The sequence below is a fragment of the Hyaena hyaena genome, unplaced genomic scaffold (assembly GCF_003009895.1).
Source record: "Hyaena hyaena isolate Hyena2069 unplaced genomic scaffold, ASM300989v1 scaffold_28, whole genome shotgun sequence".
NCBI lineage: Eukaryota > Metazoa > Chordata > Mammalia > Carnivora > Hyaenidae > Hyaena > Hyaena hyaena.
In genome coordinates, this window is record NW_024080660.1 from 2,863,442 (window position 1) to 2,883,694 (window position 20,253).

Consider the following 20,253-nt stretch of genomic DNA (forward strand, 5'->3'; position numbering starts at 1 on the left):
AGGTGGGCTGGGGATAAGGGGATACGCAGGGGACCACCACACGAAGTCAAAGCACCACGGCACAGGTCCTGGGCCCCTGAACATTAGGGTGGTCTGATCGCACGCGACAGCACCAGTGACCTTCCATTAGATATCCCACTGGCTGCAATCCCTAGAGACCCAATCCGCCCCAGCCCTGAACTCTTAAGGGCAACAAGGAAGTTGGGAAAGTTAGTGAAGGCCCATGTCTGGGCAAGACCCCACATCACAGAGCTCCACATCACTTGAGACATCGACTGTATTTGTAGGGGGTTAGGGAAACAGTGGAATGAGACACACAAACCAGGGGACAGAGCCCAGGCGCTGCAGGTGCCGGGACCCCTAGAACTCCTCACTCTCATCCTCGCCGTCCATGGACTCTGTTCCCACTTCTTCATAATCCTTCTCCAGGGCAGCCAGGTCTTCTCGGGCCTCAGAGAACTCCCCTTCCTCCATGCCCTCGCCCACGTACCAGTGCACAAATGCCCGCTTGGCATACATCAGGTCAAACTTGTGGTCGAGGCGGGCCCAGGCCTCAGCGATGGCTGTGGTGTTGCTTAGCATGCAGACTGCCCGCTGGACCTTGGCCAGGTCTCCCCCGGGCACCACTGTGGGCGGCTGGTAGTTAATGCCAACCTAAGAAGAAACAGCAAGTAGCGTAAGCCCTGGGTTCTGTGTTCCCTGGAAGGGTCTGCATAAGGATTCCCGTAACTGGGAAAGGGGCAGTCAACCGGTATGTGGCATTTGCCAGCCTGTAAGAAACACAGGGATCACGGAACAGGGTAACTACCATCAGGAAACAAATCCAGAATGTGGGACTTTCAAGGTAAGACTAGTCCCTTCGAAGTCACAGTCAAGACTTCAGCTCAGGTCATGATCTCGCAGTTTGTGGGTTCGAGCCCTGCATTGGGTTCTGTGCAGGCAGCTCAGAGCCTGGAGCCTGTTTCAGATACTGTGTTGCCCTCTCTCTCTGCCCCTCCTGCGCTCATGCTCTGTCTCTGTCTCAAAAATAAATAGAAACTATAAAAATTTATAAAAAGGAAAAAAAAGGGGTGGCTGTTTTACCTTAAAAGATTTAAGAGACACATATAATGCCCAGTCCTTGGTTATACTCTGACTTTGAAACACTGCCTATAGAAGACATTTGTGGAAATTGGGAAAGTTTGAATACCAACTAGGTATTCTTACTTTGGAGAAGTATGATGAATTTTGTTAGACACAAAACAAACGTGTGTAATAGCTGTAAGGCAGTTTAAATGGGTCAGCAAAGCAAATATAAAGGAAATGTAGCAGAGTCAGATGTTGAATCTAGGTAGTGAGTGTGTGGCTGTTAACTGTACTGACCTCTCCACTTTCCTATAGTTTAGAAAATAGTTTTAAAATATATAAAGCCCTGTGAAGATCTCCAGTTTGAGCTAAACTGAATCTACTTTAAACATTGCTCTATTCAGAACATATACATACATTTCATATTCAGGGTTTTAAAAAAAGAAAAAAAAAAAAAAAAGAGGTCAACTTCCCTCTTAATGCCTCTATGGAGAGCAAGCTTACTACTTCCTGAAGGCAGCCCCTCTTCCTCTGAGTGGCTAAAGCTTTCCTAATATGGAGCTGGGAGAATCCACCTCCCAGCCTTCCCACCGCTGGTTTCTAGTTCTGAGCTATAGGACAGCTCTTCAAAACTAGCAAGCAGCTATTATCTTTATGACCAGGAGTCCCTGCCTCGCCTCCCGTTGTGGTCACGTCAGCAGCAGTGCAAGGAGGCTGTATGTTTTTTTAAATGCCACAGCTGCCACCTTTAATCTTTCTAATCTCACACCAGAACAAAACCCATAAAACTTAAAACCAGGTCATATGCCCAGTACCCTCTGGCAATGTGGACTGACGAGAGAATGGGGCATATAAACAGATTTGTCTTCATTACTCAAGAGATTGCATTCATAGACTTCCGACCCACATCTGGGCCATTATCTGAATGGTAGGCCTTTCCGCGCTGCCCTAAGCACTCCCTTCCGAGCAGGAGATGGATTAGGTGGGTGTGTCCCTGGCACATGTGAACAACTGGTTCCCCAACCCGACTGGCAAACCTAGGAAGTGCTGATTTGCCAGGCTAAGACACATGAAACCTACACTTCCCTTCATAAGGGCAAGCTTTCAAGTCAAATAAAAAAGTTGTGATTTGCCTGATTCTCCCTCCCTAGCAATTTGGTTTCCATGCTCTGGGGCTCTCTAGGAATCTCCCCTCTAGCACACAGGCCACACGCAAAGTCCACCCCCCCCCCCTTCATTCCCAGCTTGCCTTGAAACCCGTGGGACACCAGTCCACAAACTGGATGGTGCGCTTGGTCTTGATTGTGGCAATAGCAGCATTCACATCCTTGGGCACCACTTCTCCACGGTAGAGCATGCAGCAGGCCATGTATTTGCCATGGCGGGGGTCACACTTGACCATCTGATTGGAGGGTTCAAAGCAGGCGTTGGTGATCTCTGCCACGGACAGCTGCTCATGGTAGGCCTTCTCGGCTGAGACGATGGGGGAGTAGGTCACCAAGGGAAAGTGAATGCGGGGGTAGGGTACTAGGTTGGTCTGGAACTCCGTCAGGTCCACGTTGAGGGCCCCGTCAAAGCGCAGGGAGGCCGTGATGGAGGACACGATCTGGCCGATGAGCCGGTTGAGGTTGGTGTAGGTGGGGCGCTCGATGTCCAGGTTGCGGCGGCAGATGTCGTAGATGGCCTCGTTGTCCACCATGAAGGCGCAGTCCGAGTGCTCCAGGGTGGTGTGCGTGGTCAGGATGGAGTTGTAGGGCTCCACCACGGCCGTGGACACCTGGGGGGCGGGGTAGATGGCAAACTCCAACTTGGACTTCTTGCCGTAGTCCACAGAAAGCCGCTCCATCAACAGGGAGGTGAAGCCTGAGCCGGTGCCGCCCCCAAAGCTATGGAAGATCAGGAACCCCTGAAGCCCAGTGCACTGGTCTGTCTAGGGTAGGAGAGAACACTGTTAGGATACAGACGGCCTGTCACCCGCCCCCAGCCCTCTCCTCCCGACAGCCCTCTTCTGTCTGCAAAGCTACTGTGACTCAACTACAACTGTATTCACTTCTGTATTTAGAAGGGGAAAAAAAAACTGTTGAAGCATAATTTGTACTTAGGTATATACATTTTATTGCATGTACAGTGAATGGTTAGACAAGTGTGTACACCTACATTACCAAACGAATCAAGACCTAGAAATTTCCATGACTCCAGAAAGTTCTCTCATGCCCTTTTGCTTTGCCTCTATATACAGAGGTGAGAAGAGAATACCTACAAGGGGTTTGAGTTCTAGGGGACAGAGACCTAGAAAGACACTGCCATGTGCATGAAGTGGTAAGTGAGGGGAGGCTCAGGAGGGACACAGGGCTTGTAGTCAGAGAGCTGGGCCTTCCCAGCTCTGTAGCTTTGCCACCTGGCCACAGGAGAGTGGGAGTTGGGGGGAGGTGGTGGTGGTATCTTGTTGAACATACAGATTCCCAGGCCCCTCACTACCGACTGGAACCCAGGAAACTGCAGGTTTAGCAAGTATGCAGGGTGACTTCTGATGTAGCTGTGCCTTGGACTAGAAGAGCATCAATCTTTACAAGACACATGGGCTGTCAGAGTATAAAATTCTCCACTTATTTGCAATACATACATCTATCAAATCATTAATTGTATACCTGAAACTAATGCTATGTCAATTATATCTCAAAAATAAACTAAAAGCAAGCTTTATGCAAACTGATAACCAAAAACACCTGCCTGAAAAACCCTTTAAGAAAATCCTAAGCCTAGGGGGTACTTTGTGTTAGAAAGCATGGAATCCCATTTTCCTCAAGTCAGTGGGAGTCCTCAGTCTCAAATGGTGAGCAGCAAAGTATGTCTGAGCGATCCCTCTAGAAGGCCAGTGCCAAGGTGCTGGCTCCTAGTTGGCCTCACTCCTGGTTCTCAGTGCCTCAGGCAAGGGTTGAGGTAAACTGGGAAGTGGTTAAAAACGAACCAGTAAGCAGGAGCCTCTCCCGGGCATAAAGTATTGCTTAGGAATCTAAGAACAAGCCGAGCTGCCAAGGCCACTTCCTCCTACCTGCTGGGCCTAGAGAGGGATCAAAGCTCAAAGAAGGCTTGGATTGGACAATTAGACCTGGCATAGCGAGGAACCAGCAGGCCAGAAGCCCGGAGTCCACAGACTCAGGGTAGAACAGGTTATTCAGGCTTCTTCTAGCCCTTGATCCACACCCAGGACACACAGCTCCCCCTAGGGGAAGCCAAGGAGACAGGCAAGCGGAAGGAGCCGTAAGGACACGTGGGGTTCCTGTCACAGCCCCAGGCCTGTGGTTTCCCTTTCTTCCACACACTCAGGCCAGGAAGGGAGGGTAAAGACACACTGATCTCCTGCAGGTGCCAAGGGCACCTGGTCCGCTCACCAGTTTTCGGATTCGCTCCAGCACCAGATCGATGATCTCCTTCCCCACAGTGTAGTGGCCTCGGGCATAGTTGTTGGCAGCATCTTCCTTGCCAGAGATCAGCTGCTCAGGGTGGAAGAGCTGCCTATAAATGCCAGTTCTTACCCCGTCTTGAGGGGAAGAAAGAGGGCAAAGGTAAGAGAGGCGGGTCTCACCCCCCACAAGGACATGGGCGCTAGGACCTAGGCTGCTAAAGCTCCCCTAGGCGTAACTGCAAAACGGAGCATCAACAGCAAACAGCCTTCCCAAGACCCACTTGCAAACTCCTTACATGGGCCTGTGAGCGGGTAAGTCAGGGGCCCCTTCAACAGTCCCTGCCCTCACAGCCACTTATACTTGCTGAGGAACCAGAGGGTGTCTGGGGAATCTTTTTTTTTTTTTTTTTTTAACCTTGAGAGAGACAGAGCATGCAGGAGGGGCAGAGAGAGAGAGAAAGAGGGAGAGAGAATCCCAAGCAGGCTCCGTGCTGTCAGCAGAGCCCTGCGGAGGGGCGGGGGGATGGACATGAGATCATGACCAGAGCTAAAATCAAGAGTGGGACGCTTAACCGACTGAGCCACCCAGGTGCCCCTCACTTGACTTTTGTTTGGGATAAGAATGTAGACTGATGCAGAAAACCCAGTCCACAGTTTAACATCTACAAAGATGACTTTAGAAAGATGAGGGGAGGGGGGAAAGTTTTCAGAAATAGGAAACTAAGGAGATCCAGATGCAAAAAGGAAGAAGCAGAGAATTCCCTGGGAGCCAGCAACAGCCAAGTTCACATAGGTCCCCATGCTATTAAGGGGCCCAGTTCAGTTAAAGTTTAGCAGGGGGCCGTTAAGAATGTTCTCAGTGCCCAGTTCCTTAGGCAATGTTATCCTCAAGAGTCTGTGGGTAGGAAAAAGGAAGTTTAAAATTTCTGCCTTCATAGCCACTCTTTTCTGCAGTCTTCATTCTGGGTCTGACCCCTGACTCAAACATCTGGTGGTTTCCGGGCAGAGAGGTTTGACTGATACCCCCTCTCAGCACAGGAAGCCCACAGGACCCCTCCTGAAGTCAGAGTCTAGACAAAAGCAATGGACTTCGGTGTTGTTCTTGGCAGGGGGTTGCCTGCATTTCAAGAGCTTCTCCCCTAAGAGGAGCTCCCCACAGATGTTGGGGCTGGCAAAACACACAGGCTGGAGGAGGGGGACACCCCCACAGCACCCACTCACCTATGACGGCAGGCTCCAGGTCCACAAAGACAGCCCGGGGCACGTGCTTGCCAGCCCCCGTTTCACTAAAGAAGGTGTTGAAGGAGTCATCCCCGCTGCCCAGTGTCTTGTCGCTGGGCATGGTGCCATTGGGCTGGATGTTGTGCTCCAGGCAGTAGAGCTCCCAGCAGGCATTGCCCATCTGCACTCCGGCCTGGCCCACATGGATGGAGATACACTCTCGCTGTTGGGGAAAGCAAAGCAGTGGTGTGAATGGAGAAGGGAGGGGAGTGGCAAGCACCCTTTTATCTTTCCTCCTTGGAGACGGAGGCCTGCTCTGAAACCCAAGCAACTAGGTTCTCTTTTCAGACCTTCCCACACTTGAAGCCAAACTACCTCATTTTCTTTTCAGTTACTGAGGGTTTGAGAACAAAGGTAGCTAAGCCTAGGTCATCCATAGGCAGGAACTAGAAAAAACTGATGCCAAGCAGCCAAATCCCACTGCCTAGTGCCCGGTGTGCTGGCTGGGGTGGGACAGGGAAGCTCAGAGTCTCACATACCAAGATAGGGCCCCCAGGACCCCCTAGCAGAAGGGGTCTCCCATGGTGGGGGGTCTGGGTCCTCCACACCGTAAAGGTGCAGAAGATGAATTTCAGGTCTGCTGTGAATTAACTGAGGAAGTGGCTCTGGGGTTACAGCCAGTTTGAAAGCTCACCCACAAGCCCCTTTTTGGGGGGTTATACCCTGACTCTGGACATTTGTCCTTGCCCATTGCAGTATAGAGTCAATCCAGAGAAGTACTCTCAACAGGAAGGAGGCAGCTCACCCCACCTTTCAGCTCTCCTGAGGTAACTCCTACATGGGACAGATTCTCCTGTCTTCGGGTCCTTTACCCCCAACCCAGAGGCTAGAAGATGCGTCTGAAAGGGCCACACACCTTCCAGGGGCGAAGGGGGTCTTCTAAGACACTTGGCAATAGTGTAGCCATTTTATGAGCTGTCCTTCAAGACAGCCTCAGAGCCTTTACAGGGGCTCGGAAACACAGGCGGGTATCAAGACTCCTGTGAGGCACTGGGGTCTGTGTACACACCCCAAGCTCTTTGATTTAACGGAGGGACTTCAGGGGTTTGGGCACCAGAAGAGAGAAGCGGAGCAAAGGCTTTTCCTCCTAAGGCACCAGGAACTCACGGACTCCCCTGGACCGGTCTGGGGCCAAGGTCTGACTTCTGCACCTCTGACTTCTGACCAGAGTCAGGCAGCGCAGGACAAAGGCATTCAGGGAACAGCTCAGAACTGGCCAAACCTGCTGGAGTTTGCAGGTCCGCCCAGGTCCGGCCTCCAGCGCGGGAGTGTGACTTCACGGGTGGGCGGGGACTGCAGCTGGGGGCGGGCGCCTCTTTGTCCCGGACCGCAGCGGAAGAAACTGGGGCGGGTCCAGGTTCCCGACTCCCGAGCGCGCGGCACCGCCGGGACGGGACTGGGGGCCCCAGGCTGAGCTCAGCGCGGGACGAACCCGGCCCGCGCCCCGCCAGCCCTGTGCCCGGCCGCCACGTCTCTCCGGTCCGCTGCTGGAGCGCGCACTCCTCCAGCTGGCATCTGCCTCTCCCGGGAAAAGGGCGCAGAAAAGCAGTGCTTGGACGCCGCGGGCGTCCCGGACTTTCCGCACAGACCCCTACATCGTGGTCACCATGACGCCCCCAAACTCTCCCACAAGCCCCGCGCAGACCCTCACACGATGGACTGCTCGGCACCCCGACCTCCCCTTCTTGCCGCACAGCCGGCCCCTACCGGGGACCCCCAGGCGCCCCCAGCACGCTCCCCAGGGCAGTACCCCCTCACCGTGCACTCCGCGAATGCCCCCAGCTCCCTCTCACCATGGTTGTTCCGACAGGTGACGTTTGCGGAGGGTCGTTGACTGCGGACGCGTTACGAGTCTCCAGCAACACCACGAATCCCGGTGCGGGGCAGCTAGTGGGATCTTATATATCCCCGCCGAGACGCCGGCCATGCCTCCCAGCGGGGCTCCCATTGGGCTGCGGTAGGACAGAGCCCGCCCTCTGCCCGTTTCTCATTGGGTCGGGTTCTCACCGAGGCCCGCCCCCCTCTCCGTTATTGGGCAGGAACTTATGAAATATCCCCGCCGCAGCCGGTCATTGGGCAGTTTGTAAAACCAAAGGGAGGGAAAGCCTCGGTGGTCCGAGTCCTCCCGAGCTGCTTGACACTCTTGTTCTCTCTGGTGACATGTGCTGGGTCTGAGAAGTTGGAGCTTTGGAGCAATACCCATATTCCGTTGTTGCCGTAGGTCTTTACTCGGGTAACATGGCGGACCTAGTTCGAAAAGTGCATACGTCTTGGACGGTGGCGCAGTCTTGAGTTCAGCAACCGCTAGAGAAGGAAAGATGCTGTGATGAGAACCAGGTACTGGGAGCCTCCGAGGCGGGAGGACATGCGGCTAGGGTGGGGGAGGGTTGGCCAGACAGGTGTGGGAGAGAACATTCCAGGCGCAGGTACTTGTAATTTTACTTCCCTTTGTGGCAAGCGCTCCAGGTCAGGTGACTCAGATTGCAGAGCAAGGGGTCCGCGTTGGCTAAAGCCGATTGAGGAGGATTTGTTGGGCGAGCATGGCAAAGCAAGGTGGGGCCTTGAATGTTACTGTGAAGAGTTCACACATAATTCCACTGGTTATGGGGCACCTTTGAGGGTTATTGACTGGAGGGGTGATGTTGTTGCAGGATTCTCGCTCAGGGAGTCGTGACACCGAGGCTTTTCTTTCCAGGAAGCAACTTATTCGTGTCGGCACTGCTCAGTTGGGTTTGTACCCAAAAGAACTGAGCAGCCCACATCACATGGCATAGTTTTTTTTAAAATACATTTCCTATTTCTTTGTCTTCCATATATGGTAACACACATAAACATGCAGTCTGATTAAGTTTTCTCAGTTTACAAGAACATGGGGGATGTAGGCACCTGGATCCATATCTAGGTGACCTTGAAGTCTTCTCTCTTCTTCATTTTTTTCTCTCCTTAGGGAGGGGTTTCTACCACATGCCCCCCTTTGATGCTTGGACCCCTCTATTTTGGGTCAAAGAGCATCATCCTGGCTTAGAGGTTTATATTTCCATAACATCATTACATGAGCAGCCGTTTTTCTCTCAACCACAGATAGTCTCAATGAGACTGGAGACTGATCGTATAATCAAGGGAGCCAAGCAGGGTAAGATCAAACATCCTCCCAGAATTAGGAGGACAATACCTATGAGGGTTTTGAATCCCCCGAAAGATGAAAATCATCCTCCAAATTACTCCCTGGAGTTCCAACCATTCCAGGTTTGGACTGGGACATGAGCAACTTTTCTCATTCGATCTGTGATCTCCTCTATGACTTTTCCCTCATCATCTATTTGTAGGCAGCAGTTGCTCAGGTTGAATTTTCCACAAATTCGACCCTCAGAAGCAAGCAGGTAATCTAAAGCCAGGAGACTTTGGTAGATGGCATTGCGCATTTTGGTTTGCTGCTTAGCAAGTAAATTAAGAGCCCTAGCAGTTTCATTGGTTATAATTTCTACAACTGCTTGCAGCCTAATTATGCAGTTTAGCATATAAATGGGGGTGCAGTAACCCCAAGTCCCATCCTCGGCCCAGGTAGCAGGGACATAATAATGAATTATCCGCTTGGGAGGCCATTCATCATCTTTCCAGTTGCCAATTTGCAAGGCATGCTGCTTTCTTTGAAGTTTCCTATCTCTATATATTTGAACTCCCAGATGTTCTCCTTCTGCAAGTGGGAGTAGGAAGAAGGATGGGCGAATAGTTCCCAGCACACGTGACCCTGACCAGCCTGAAGGGAGTACTGTATAGGCTGTTCTCCCACATATCCAGCTGGCTGGGGCAACCTCTGCCAATCCAATAGCCAGAAGTAAAGCAAAAATTGCAATAATCAGTGAGAGACAAGGGGTGACAGTGCATTACAGTAACAGGCAGATGTAAGAAATAAGGACAGTGTATTTATTTCACCGGACCGGCGATTCCTCAAGCCTCTGCCGTGCGTAGATTAGTCAGCTTCCAGAGTGACTAAAGCAGGGCTGTAGTCTCCCGGTGAGGTCTCTGCTGTTGAAGCTCTCTTCTTCCGTATAGTCAGCTTACACGGCGTGGACGGATCAGGAATGCACTCCCAGCCCCCGGATGCCGGCTTCACTCTGCTGTGGTGAATCCAGGGACCCACCTCGGCTTTTACTGCAGTAGGGGTGGACAAAATGACAGTAAACGGGCCCCTCCAAAGGGGTTTGAGTGGTTGGACATTCCACTCTTTTACCCATACACCATCTCCTGGCTCAAAGGAGTGAGCACCTGTGGTCAGACTCACAGGCAATCGTTCTTTAACCCATCGGTGTAGAGTGGCTAGAGTAGAGCCCAGAGCCTGCATTTGCTGCCTTAGGGTTAAATTGCCTATCTCATTTAAATCTCCCCTTATCCCTTTAACAATTGGGGGAGGGCGCCAATAAAGGATTTCATAAGGGGAAAGCACCATTTGCTTATTGGGGCTGCACCTGATTCTTAACAAGGCTAATGGCAACACCTGGTCCCAGTGCAGGTGGGTCTCCTGGCACAGTTTACTTAATTGCAGCTTCAAGGTTCTGTTCATTCGTTCCACCTTTCCGGAGCTCTGGGGTCAGTGTGCCGTGTGTAACTTCCAGGCTATCTTTAGGCCTTTTGCCACCAGCTGCACCACCTCAGCCACGAATGCTGGCCTGTTATCTGAACCCAGAGTGATAGGGATTCCAAATCGTGGGATGATTTCCTTGAGAAGGAGTCGGGCCACTTCATGTGCCTTTTCTGTTCGGTAGGGAAAGCTTCTACCCAGCCTGAGAAAGTACATACAAAAACCAACAGGTATTTACATCCCCGAACCCAAGGGAACTCAGTGAAGTCCACCATCACATTTTCAAAGGGGGCTCCCCCAATGCTCTGTACTCCAGGGGCGGCCTTGGGCCCCTGACATGGGTTGTTTCAGGCACAGGTTTCACATTGCTCACATACCACTTGGGCCATGCTAGAGAGCCAGGGGGGATGTAAAAATACCGGCTTAACATTGTTTCAAAGGCTGTCTGGCCGATGTGAGTTTCCTGATGGAACTGCTTAACAAAGGCTGGAGCTAAGGCCTCAGGAATTGCTACTCAGCCGTCTTCAAATTTCCACCATCCACCTGGGAGGTAGTTGCCACTCTCAGTCTTAAACCAAGTACTTTCATGGTGTGAGTAATTAGGGTCCCATTCTGTCAGTGGGTTAGGGAACAGTGCAGCAGTTAAAGCCGCTGATTTTAATGGCTCCTTTGGAAGCTGCTAGCTTTGCCTCTTGGCCAGCCTTTCGGTTTCCCAGTGCAGCCGTGGTGCCCCCCCTTTGATGTCCCTGGCAATGCATGACTGCCACACTTTTAGGGGCCCACACGGCGTCTAAGAGTTCTAGGATCTCCTTAGGAGATATGTTTATGTCCTTTCCTCCTGAGTTTATTAGGCCCTTCTCCTTATATAAGGCCCCACGTACGTGGAGAGTGGTGAAAGCATATTTAGAGTCTGTGTATATATTAACACGTATCCCTGCCGCCAGTTGGAGGGCTCGGGTTAAAGCAATTAGCTCTGCCTTTTGTGCCAAAGTCCCCTTCAGCAGGGCCTCTGCTTCAATGACAGAGTTTAGAGTCACCACGGAATATCCTGCAAGACGTTCCCCCCTTTCTATAAAACTGCTACAGTCAGTGAAATATTCAGCGTCGGGGTCTTTGAGAGGCTGGTCCCGCAAGTCTGGTCTGCTGGAGAACACCTCATCCATGACTTCAATGCAGTCATGGTCAGGCTGGCCTGGCCCGACAGGCAGCAGGGTTGCAGGGTTCAGGGTCCGTACTACTTCTAGGTGAATGCGTGGGTTCTCACATAGCATTCCCTGATATCTGACCATCCTGGCGTTGGTGAGCCAGTATTGTCCTTTGTATTCCATTAATGTTAATACTGAATGTGTCACTCAAACTGTTAATTCCTGTCCCATAGTTAACTTGTCAGCCTCAGACACTAAAAGGGCTGTGGCTGATAGTGCCCGTAGGCAGGGGGGCCAGCCTTGGGCCACAGAGTCAAGTTGCTTGGAGAGAGATGCCACCGGGCGATGCCATGATCCCAACATCTGAGTCAGTACTCCCACTGCAATGTCAGTGCGCTCGTGGACATACAGAAAGAAGGGCTTGGTCATGTCTGGGAGCCCTAAACCAGGCGCATTAGTAAGCGCACGCTTTATTTCCTTGAAGGCCTTTTGCTGCACTGACTCCCAAATCAGGGGTTCCCTTTCTCCCCCCTTTGTAGCCTCATAGAGGGGTTTTGCCAGGACTGAAAAGTTAGGTACCCAGATCCTACAGAAAGGTGCAGCCCCGAGAAACTCTTGAACCTGGCGACGGGTTGTGGGAGTCAGGATCTAGCAAATGGCCCTCAGCTGATGCTGTCCTGGAGATAAGTGGAAGCCAAGATATTTAACCCTTTCTTGACAGATCTGGGCCTTTTTTCTAGAGACCTTGTAGCCGGCTTTCCATAGGAGGGTAAGAAGCTGCCGAGTCCCTTCCATGCAACCCTCCTGGGACTTCCCAGCTAATAGCAAGTCATCCACGTACTGAAGCAGGACACAGTCATATTGATCTGCTGGGAAGGCTTCTAAGTCAGAGGCTAATGCAGTGCCAAAAATGGTTGGGGAGCTTTTGAACCCTTGAGGTAACCTAGTCCAGGTTAATTGGCCTCTGTCACCATTTTTAGGGTCCTCCCATTGGAAGGCAAAAATCAATTGGCTCTGGGGGGCCGGACAGATGCAGAAAAAGGCATCCTTAAGGTCCAAACAGGTGAAGAAAGTGGATTCAGCAGGAATGAGCCCAAAAAGTGTATAGGGGTTAAGGACCAATGGGTGTATGGTGACAGTCACCTGGTTTACTGCTCTCAGGTCCTGAACTGGCCAGTAGTCATCTGTGCCTGGTTTTTGAACAGGCAAGAGGGGTGTGTTCCAGGGCGACTGGCACAGCCTGAGGATCCCATACTTTAAAAGTCTTTCCAGGTGTTTTTGGATCCCAACCTGTGCCTTGCGAGGGATGAAGTACTGCCTCTGGCGGGTGGGCTCTGCCCCAGGCTTTAGTGCAACAACCACAGAGGGTATGTTTCACGCCAGTCCTGGTGGGTTATCTTCAGCCCACACCCCTGGGACCTTAAAAGGAAGCTCAGGCACCAATTGCGGTTTTTGCTTGAGGCTATAGAGACGCCATTCCTCCCCCTGGGGAATCTTGAGAGTCATAATCTTTGCCTCTGGTTTTCGGAGGGTCAGAGCAGCTTTCCCTGGGAGTTGAAAGTGATCTGGGCCTGTAGTTTTCCCAGTAGGCCACGGCCCATTAGAGCCACGGGGCAGTCAGGGAGGTACAGAAATTCATGGATGACTTCATGGCCACCTAAACTGCATCGTAGAGGTAAAAGGAAGGGACAACATATCTGATCGCCTGTGGCCCCCACAATGGTGGCTTGTCTCCGTGAGAGGGGGCTCATGGGTTGGGTCACTGCTGAGTGTTGTGCTCCAGTATCTACCATAAAGTCAATGGGTCAGCCCCCCACCTTCATTCTGACCATGGGCTCCCAGGGGCCTAGCAAAATAGAGCCCGGTCTGTCCTAGTCCTCCTCATAGTCCTCCATGGCGGCTAGCCCCACAAAATCATCCTTGGGGGCCCCATGAGGCTGCAGGGCAAGTTGGTACCGGCCATGGACCACAGGGCCCCTTTTTTTCTGTTTAGGACCTTGCTGAGAATCATCTGGTCACTGGGGGCACTCACTTTTCCAGTGGCCCTCCTGACGGCACAAAACACACTGATTCCAGCCTAGTTTTGATCTAGGGCGAGACCCCCCTCCCCGCTGCTCCCTTTTCTGGCCTTGGCCCTTTCCCTGCGGGGCTTTCTTCTGGGGGTGTCTTGACTGCTCCGCCAAGGCGGCAGCTAACAAGTCTGCCTGTTTTCGCATCTTTCAGCGTTCTTCCTTCTGTGCTGCCTGGTCACAGTTAACGAACACCTGGGTTGCTACTTCTAGCAACTGACTGATATTCACGCCAGTGAAACCTTCTAGTTTCTGCACCTTGCGCCGAATATCTCCCTGGGCCTGGCCTACGAAAGCCACATTAATCATCCGCTCATCCGCTGGTTGGCGGGGTTTCTTCAGGTTCTCCTGGCAGTATGGGCTTTTTAACCTCTGGGGTATTTGGAGGAAGCCGTGAGGTGAGCCAGGATTACTTTACAGCTCTCTTCAATACAGACATTTAGCCAAAGCGGCTGGGACAGGACCAGGTCTTGCCAACTGTCAATATAAGGAAATTGGTCAGGGTGGCCTGGGTCCCCTGCAATGACCCTGAACACTCGGCCAACTAGTTCCTTAACAAGTGAGCCCTCAGAGGGCCAGCCCACCAAGAACGATGGCCAGTCAATTTCACAGAATGTCAGGAGCTTTTCAGGAGTTAATTTTACACCATAATTTCCTGAATATCCCTTTTTGAAATTCCTCAACATACACTCTAGGGGAGTAGGTTTACTCTGCTTTCCACCCATTTCCTCCCCCTAACAGACGACTTTCACGCACAAGAAGGGGAAGAACAGGGAAGGAGGGGGACCAGTTTGGAAAGGACGCACACCCGCTTTGTCCGTTTCCAGCCGCTCTCCTCTCGGAGAAATTTCAGGCTCCTCTTAGCATTGGCAGGTTCAGTTTCAATCCCTGACCCGGATCAGACTCCCCCGAGGAAGTCTGATGCGACCTTAAGCCGTATGAGGTCACCACGGAACCGCGGATCAGGACTCAACACTCGCTTCGGCCCTTGGTCACGTAGGAACCTTCCTGCTGTCCGTCTCAGTCACACACACTCACACAACGACTCCAGCCCACCGCCCTACATCCAGCGCCTTAGAGTTGCAGCTTCGTTCCTCTTCCCTTGTGGACTTACTAGTGCAACTCTGGGAGGTGATCAGGCTCCCCTTCTGCCTCTTAGGGGCAGGTCCACCAACATGAACCCGGGTTCTTACCAGTCAGATGGGCGGCGCTCCTTAAGCTGGTTCCTGGGCCTCAGGGGTTCCGTTGGCGCACACAGGCCCCCCCCCCCCCCCCCCCCCCCGGCTCACCGGGACAGGCTAGTCCCCTCCGGATCAAGAGGTCCGCTGGCGCCAGGTGAGGTCACTTCTCCCAGCGCTCTGAGGCTCGTACCCTGGTGGCAAGGGAGGTGGAAATGCACTGTCTCCGAGTCCCGGGTGAGCCCCCATGCAATGTTGCAGGATTTTCGCTCAGAGAGTCGTGACACCGAGGCTTTTCTTTCCAGGAAGCAACTTATTCGTGCCGGCACCGCTCAGTTGGGTTCGTACCCAAAAGAACTGAGTGGCCCACATCACATGGCATAGTTTTTTTAAATACATTTTCTATTTCTTTGTCTCCCATATATGGTAACACACATAAACATGCAGTCTGATTAAGTTGTCTCAGTTTACAAGAACATGGGGGATGTAGGCACCTTGACCCATATCTAGGTGACCTTGAAGTCTTCTCTCCTCTCTTCATTTTTTTTCTCTCCTTAGGGAGGGGTTCCTACCACAATGTGATAAGCAGTATTTTAGGCAATACATAGATGTTACTCGTGTATTTTGTTTTTTTCTTGATGGTGGTTTTGTATGTTTCCCTGCTAAGGGACATACACACATTTTTTTTCTCTCCCAAGCTGTTTCTTGGCTGTCTGAGATGACGTTTTACTTCTGAATACCTAAGCAAAACAAATTAATCCATTTCCTAGTTTGGGAGGGTTATCTGGCATTTGGTTTCATCAAGTGACTGGACACCCCACAATGATTACCCTTAGTATTTGTTCAGCACATTCCAGAGGAACCCAAAGCATCTATCATCTCCTATTCTCACTTCCCACTAGAAAAGTGACTGCACCCAGATTATGCCAGTCAGACCAGGAGACTTGAATTGTTGCTTTAGGAAAATCTGCAGCTGTAATAACTTTCTGTTGATAGACCCCAGGAAGACCCAAAGTTATGGTGTCACTCACTAGGGTGACATCAGATCAGCTGCCCCTTGGATTCTTGCACCTGGTTTTCCACAAGACTCTGGACACGTCATTCAGTATTCTGAGATAGTTTGAATAGCTTGGGGCGCCTGGGTGGCTCAGTCGGTTAAGCGCCCGACTTCGGCTCAGGTTATGATTGCACAGTTTGTGGGTTTGAGCCCTGAGTCTGGCTCTGTGCTGATGCCTAGCTCAGAGCCTGGAGTCTGCTTCAGATTCTGTATCTCCATCTCTCCCTGACCCTCCCCTGCTCACGTTGTCTCTCTCTCTCTCAGAAATAAATAAAACATTAAAAAATAAATAAATAAATAAATAAATAAATAAATAAATAAATGAAACTAAATGCTTGTCTAGGTGGCTTGGTGGCTTAAGTCTTGGGTGCACTTCCTACACTGTTGGTGAGAATGTAAACTGGTGCAGCCACTCTGGAAAACAGTATGGAGTTTCCTCAAAAAATTAACAATAGAACTCCCCAATAGAACTCCCCTATGACCCAGCAATAGCACTGCTAGGAATTTACCCAAGGGATAGAGAAGTGCTAGTGCATAGGGGCACATGTACCCCAATGTTCATAGGAGCACTTTCATGAAAACAATAGCCAAATCATGGAAAGAGCCTAAATGTCCATCAATTGACGAATGGATAAAGAAGATGTGGTTTATCTATACGATGGAATACTACATGGCAATGAGAAAGAATGAAACCTGGCCATTTGTAGCAACTTGGATGGAACTCGAGGGTGTAATGCTAAGTAAAATAAGTCAGGCAGAGAAGGACAGATACCATGTTTTCACTCATATGTGGAACAGGAGAAACTTAACAGAGAACCATGAGGGAGCAGAAGGAGGAAACATAGTTAAGGAGAGGGAGGGAGGCAAGCAAGCCATAAGAGACTTTTAAATACTGAGAACAGGGGCGCCTGGGTGGCTTAGTCGGTTGAGCGTCCGACTTTCGCTTAGGTCATGATCTCGCGGTTTGTGGGTTCGAGCCCCGCGTCGGGCTCTGTGCTGACTGCCAGCTCAGAGCCTGGAGCCTGTTTCAGTCTGTGACTCCCTCTCTCTCTGACCCTCCCCTGCTCACACTGTCTCTCTCTCTCTCTCTCCTAGAAATAAATAAAAACATTTAAAAAAAAATACTGAGAACAAACTGAGAGTTGATGGGGGGGTGGAGAGGGGAAAAGAGGTGATGGGCATGAAGGAGGGCACTTGTTGAGATAAGTACTGGTGTTATATGGAAACCAACTTGACAATAAAGTATAAAATTAAAAAATAAGATAAAATAAAAGTGTAAAAAAATAAAAAATAAATCCTGGGTGCAAAGGTTAACTTCAAACTCTGAAGAGTGTTCTTTGATCTCAACCCTTGTGTTTTATGAGGCTGCCAGCTTTAAGGTGGATGTCTCTGGTCAAGGGATAAGGTGAGAGTGGGCAAACATTCAAATAAGTACTTTGAAAACCCTTGTATATACAAAGCTAAGACATGATTATTCATTGTCTGTCACTGCCCCAAGCAAAACAAATCAAATGTTACCTCCTACTGAATGTGGGCATATCAGTGATTAAAATGAAGCTACCTGGGCATAAACTCAAAAAGTCATAAACTCAATACCATCTCTTCCTTCCTCACCCTATGAGGCATTCATCCCACCAGCTGGTAGTGTCTGTCTCCAGGGGCACCTGGATGGCTCAGAGGGTTAAGTGTCCAACTCTTGATTTCGGCTCAGGTCATGATCTCACAGTCACGTTGAGATCTAGGTTGAGCCTAGAGTCAGGTTCCTTGCTGAGTGTAGAACCTCCTTTCTCTCTTTCTCTCTCCACCCCTTTCCCAATTGCGTGGTCTCTCACACGCTCTAAATAAACTTGGTTTTTTTTTTTACCTTCCATTTCTTTACCGAATAAAGTGGATTCTAACCCAAATATAAATGTATTTGAAGCAGTGATGCTCAGTGTTATTTGTCGAAATTACACAAACCTGTTTAGATTCTTCTAATTTTCTGTCATCCTTTTCTCTATATTGCCCTGCTGATCTCAACTTTAGTGCCACTGCAGACACACCATTTTCACACAGTTCTTTAGCAACTTAAGACATTCCAAAGTTCGGAGGGAAAAGGCTATGGTCACTTCTAGGTTTCAAGCAATCTAAAGATTCTTGATAAGTCTGCATCTTTTCCCTATAGATACTCTCTCCCTATCCTGCCCCACCACATAGAATCAAATGACAGTGAATTGAAAGGACAGGACAACCACAGTCAGTCTGTGCAAGGGAGGGGCCAAGAAGATGGAGAGGCTTTGTGGGAACAAGAATATCCTGTTCATCCAGTGGGGAAATCAAAGCGGACAGGAAGACACTAGGGCCATACCTGGGCCATTCATTCTTGAGCTAGTGCCAATACTGTACAGGCAGTACCTGGCTTTCAAATGACTGAATTACTTAACAATTGATGATCATACTAGCAAAGTTTCTGAAGTTGGGTGCTCCATGAACTCAGTCCCTCCATCCCCCAATTTTCTTATCTTGAAATTTACCTCCTCTTTGGGGCAACTGCTCCCTATGATGGAACCTACATTTCCACCCAATCCCTATTTCATACCAGAACTCATCCAGGACAAATGAAGAAAGGATAATGTATAAACCTACAGGAGTTGATTACTCTCCCTCACCTCCTAAGGATCCTAAGTGTTCCAAGCCCACATTGTCTCCTCACCATTCCCCCAGGTCATGGCTCTTCCTAGGCCCTAACCTGAAATAAGACTGTCTGGGGTCACCAGGTCTGGAATTTGGAGGGACCTGATCTAATCATATAGCAGAGGACTTGTTCATGACATCCAAAATTAGAACCGCTATATTGAAATACCATGCTTTGGGTATGCATAGTTTTGTGTTACAGGCTACAAACTACTCATCATGGATAACGGTTTTTTTTTTTTTTTTTAATTTTTAAATTTTATTGATTTTTTATTTGAAAGAGCTGGGGAGAGGGGCAGAGGGAGAGAGAGAATCTTGAGCAGTCTCCATGCTCAACACAGAGCCCAATCCGGGTTTCAATCTCATGACTCTGAGATCATGACCTGAGCTGAAGTCAAGAGTTGGAAGCTCAAGTTCAAGAAGCTCAAGCTTAACCGACTGGGCCTCACCCAGGTCCCTGGATAACATTGTTTCTATATGAGGCACAGTGAATTCTAAGTTTGAATGGATTTGAATTTGGTGGACACTTACCACTTAACCTTAAATTCTGACATTTAGACACATATTCCAGGAATTTAGTTCTCTAACCACTCTTGTGGTTAGAAAAGGATGACAGAATTAGAGTCTACTTTATTTGGTAAAGAAACCTTGGTCACAACTGAAAGATTGGCACTACCGAAGTTAAGAATTTATTTTCTTACTCCATGCAGACTTAGATGAAGCCATGACCACACAGATGTACTCTGTACATGATCCTGTATCACATGTGTTTTCACGGTCTTTGTCAAAAAGCATTGGAAAAAAAAGTACAGTACCTAATTTCTAATCCACTGTTATTCACTGCATCAGAAATATAATTCACTCTAATCCCTCCATTAAAAAAAAGTCTACATGAACCACTTTAAATTAGTCCCAATAAAATGATATAGCATTCAATAGAGTTTATTTTAAATTTCCTTAACAAGTATTCATCAAACTATTAAAATATGATAGCCATTGGGCCAAGCACCAAGGGTATAATAGTAAATAGGATATTCCTGGTCCCTATACTTATGGGACTTATCTTCCTTAGAGGTTAAGTAAAGGGTTTAATTATTAAATATGTATAGATATAGGAGATAACAGAAAAGAAATGTCATCCAATTCTGAAGGGAAGAACTAATGTTTAGGAAAATAGAGATTGGATAGGATCATTTGGTTACATTCTTTCAAAACCTTTTTGTTATGAAAATATAGCATATATTCAGAAAACTTCACAAAAGATGTATAGCTTAAGAATTTATTACATAGTCACTATCCAGATTAAAAGGAAATAGAGCATTTCCAATGTTGCAGAAGCCCTCCTCAGGCCCCCTGCAAATCATCGCCCCTGATTGGGTCATAAATCAAGTAGCCACATGCACAGGTCTGTTTCTGAGCCTTTTTGTTCTGTTAGTCTGTTTGTTCATTCTTGTGACAAATGAGGTCTATCCAGTAGAGAATTCTCCCATCTTGTTTTTCCCCGTGACTATCTTGGCCAGTCTCAGTCCTTTGCATTTTCATGTTACTCTTAGAATCAGTTTGTTGAATTTCATGAAAGCCTGGGTATTTCATTAGGATTTTATTTTTGTTTTAAATGTTTAAATGCTTATTTGTTTTTGAGAAACAGAAACACAGTGTGAGCAGGAGAGGGGCAGCGAGAGAGGGAGACACAGAATCCCAAGCAGGCTCCAGGCTCCGAGCTGTCAGCACAGAGCCCAACTTAGGGCTCAAATTCACAAACCGTGAGATCATGACCCGAGTGGAAGTCAGACGCCACCC

The 20,253-nt window shown here is 49.4% G+C and overlaps 1 protein-coding gene across 1 annotated transcript; it reads right to left on the reverse strand.

Annotated features, from left to right (window-relative positions):
• Positions 1-263: 263 nt before the first annotated feature.
• Positions 264-7,646, reverse strand: LOC120228924 (tubulin alpha-8 chain). Its single transcript, XM_039227588.1, has 5 exons — positions 7,546-7,646; positions 5,693-5,915; positions 4,458-4,606; positions 2,315-2,995; positions 264-654 (listed from the first exon to the last, which is right to left on the reverse strand). Exons 1-5 carry the CDS (start codon positions 7,546-7,548, stop codon positions 361-363), a joined length of 1,350 nt encoding a protein of 449 aa, XP_039083519.1. The 5' UTR covers positions 7,549-7,646; the 3' UTR covers positions 264-360.
• Positions 7,647-20,253: the final 12,607 nt, after the last annotated feature.

Coding starts and splice junctions, on each gene's coding strand:
- LOC120228924 (XM_039227588.1), bottom strand. Junction 4,607..5,692: donor CCTGGAGCCTGCCGTCATAG/GTGAGTGGGTGC, acceptor CTTCCCCTCAAG/ACGGGGTAAGAACTGGCATT. Junction 2,996..4,457: donor TGGAGCGAATCCGAAAACTG/GTGAGCGGACCA, acceptor CTCCTACCCTAG/ACAGACCAGTGCACTGGGCT.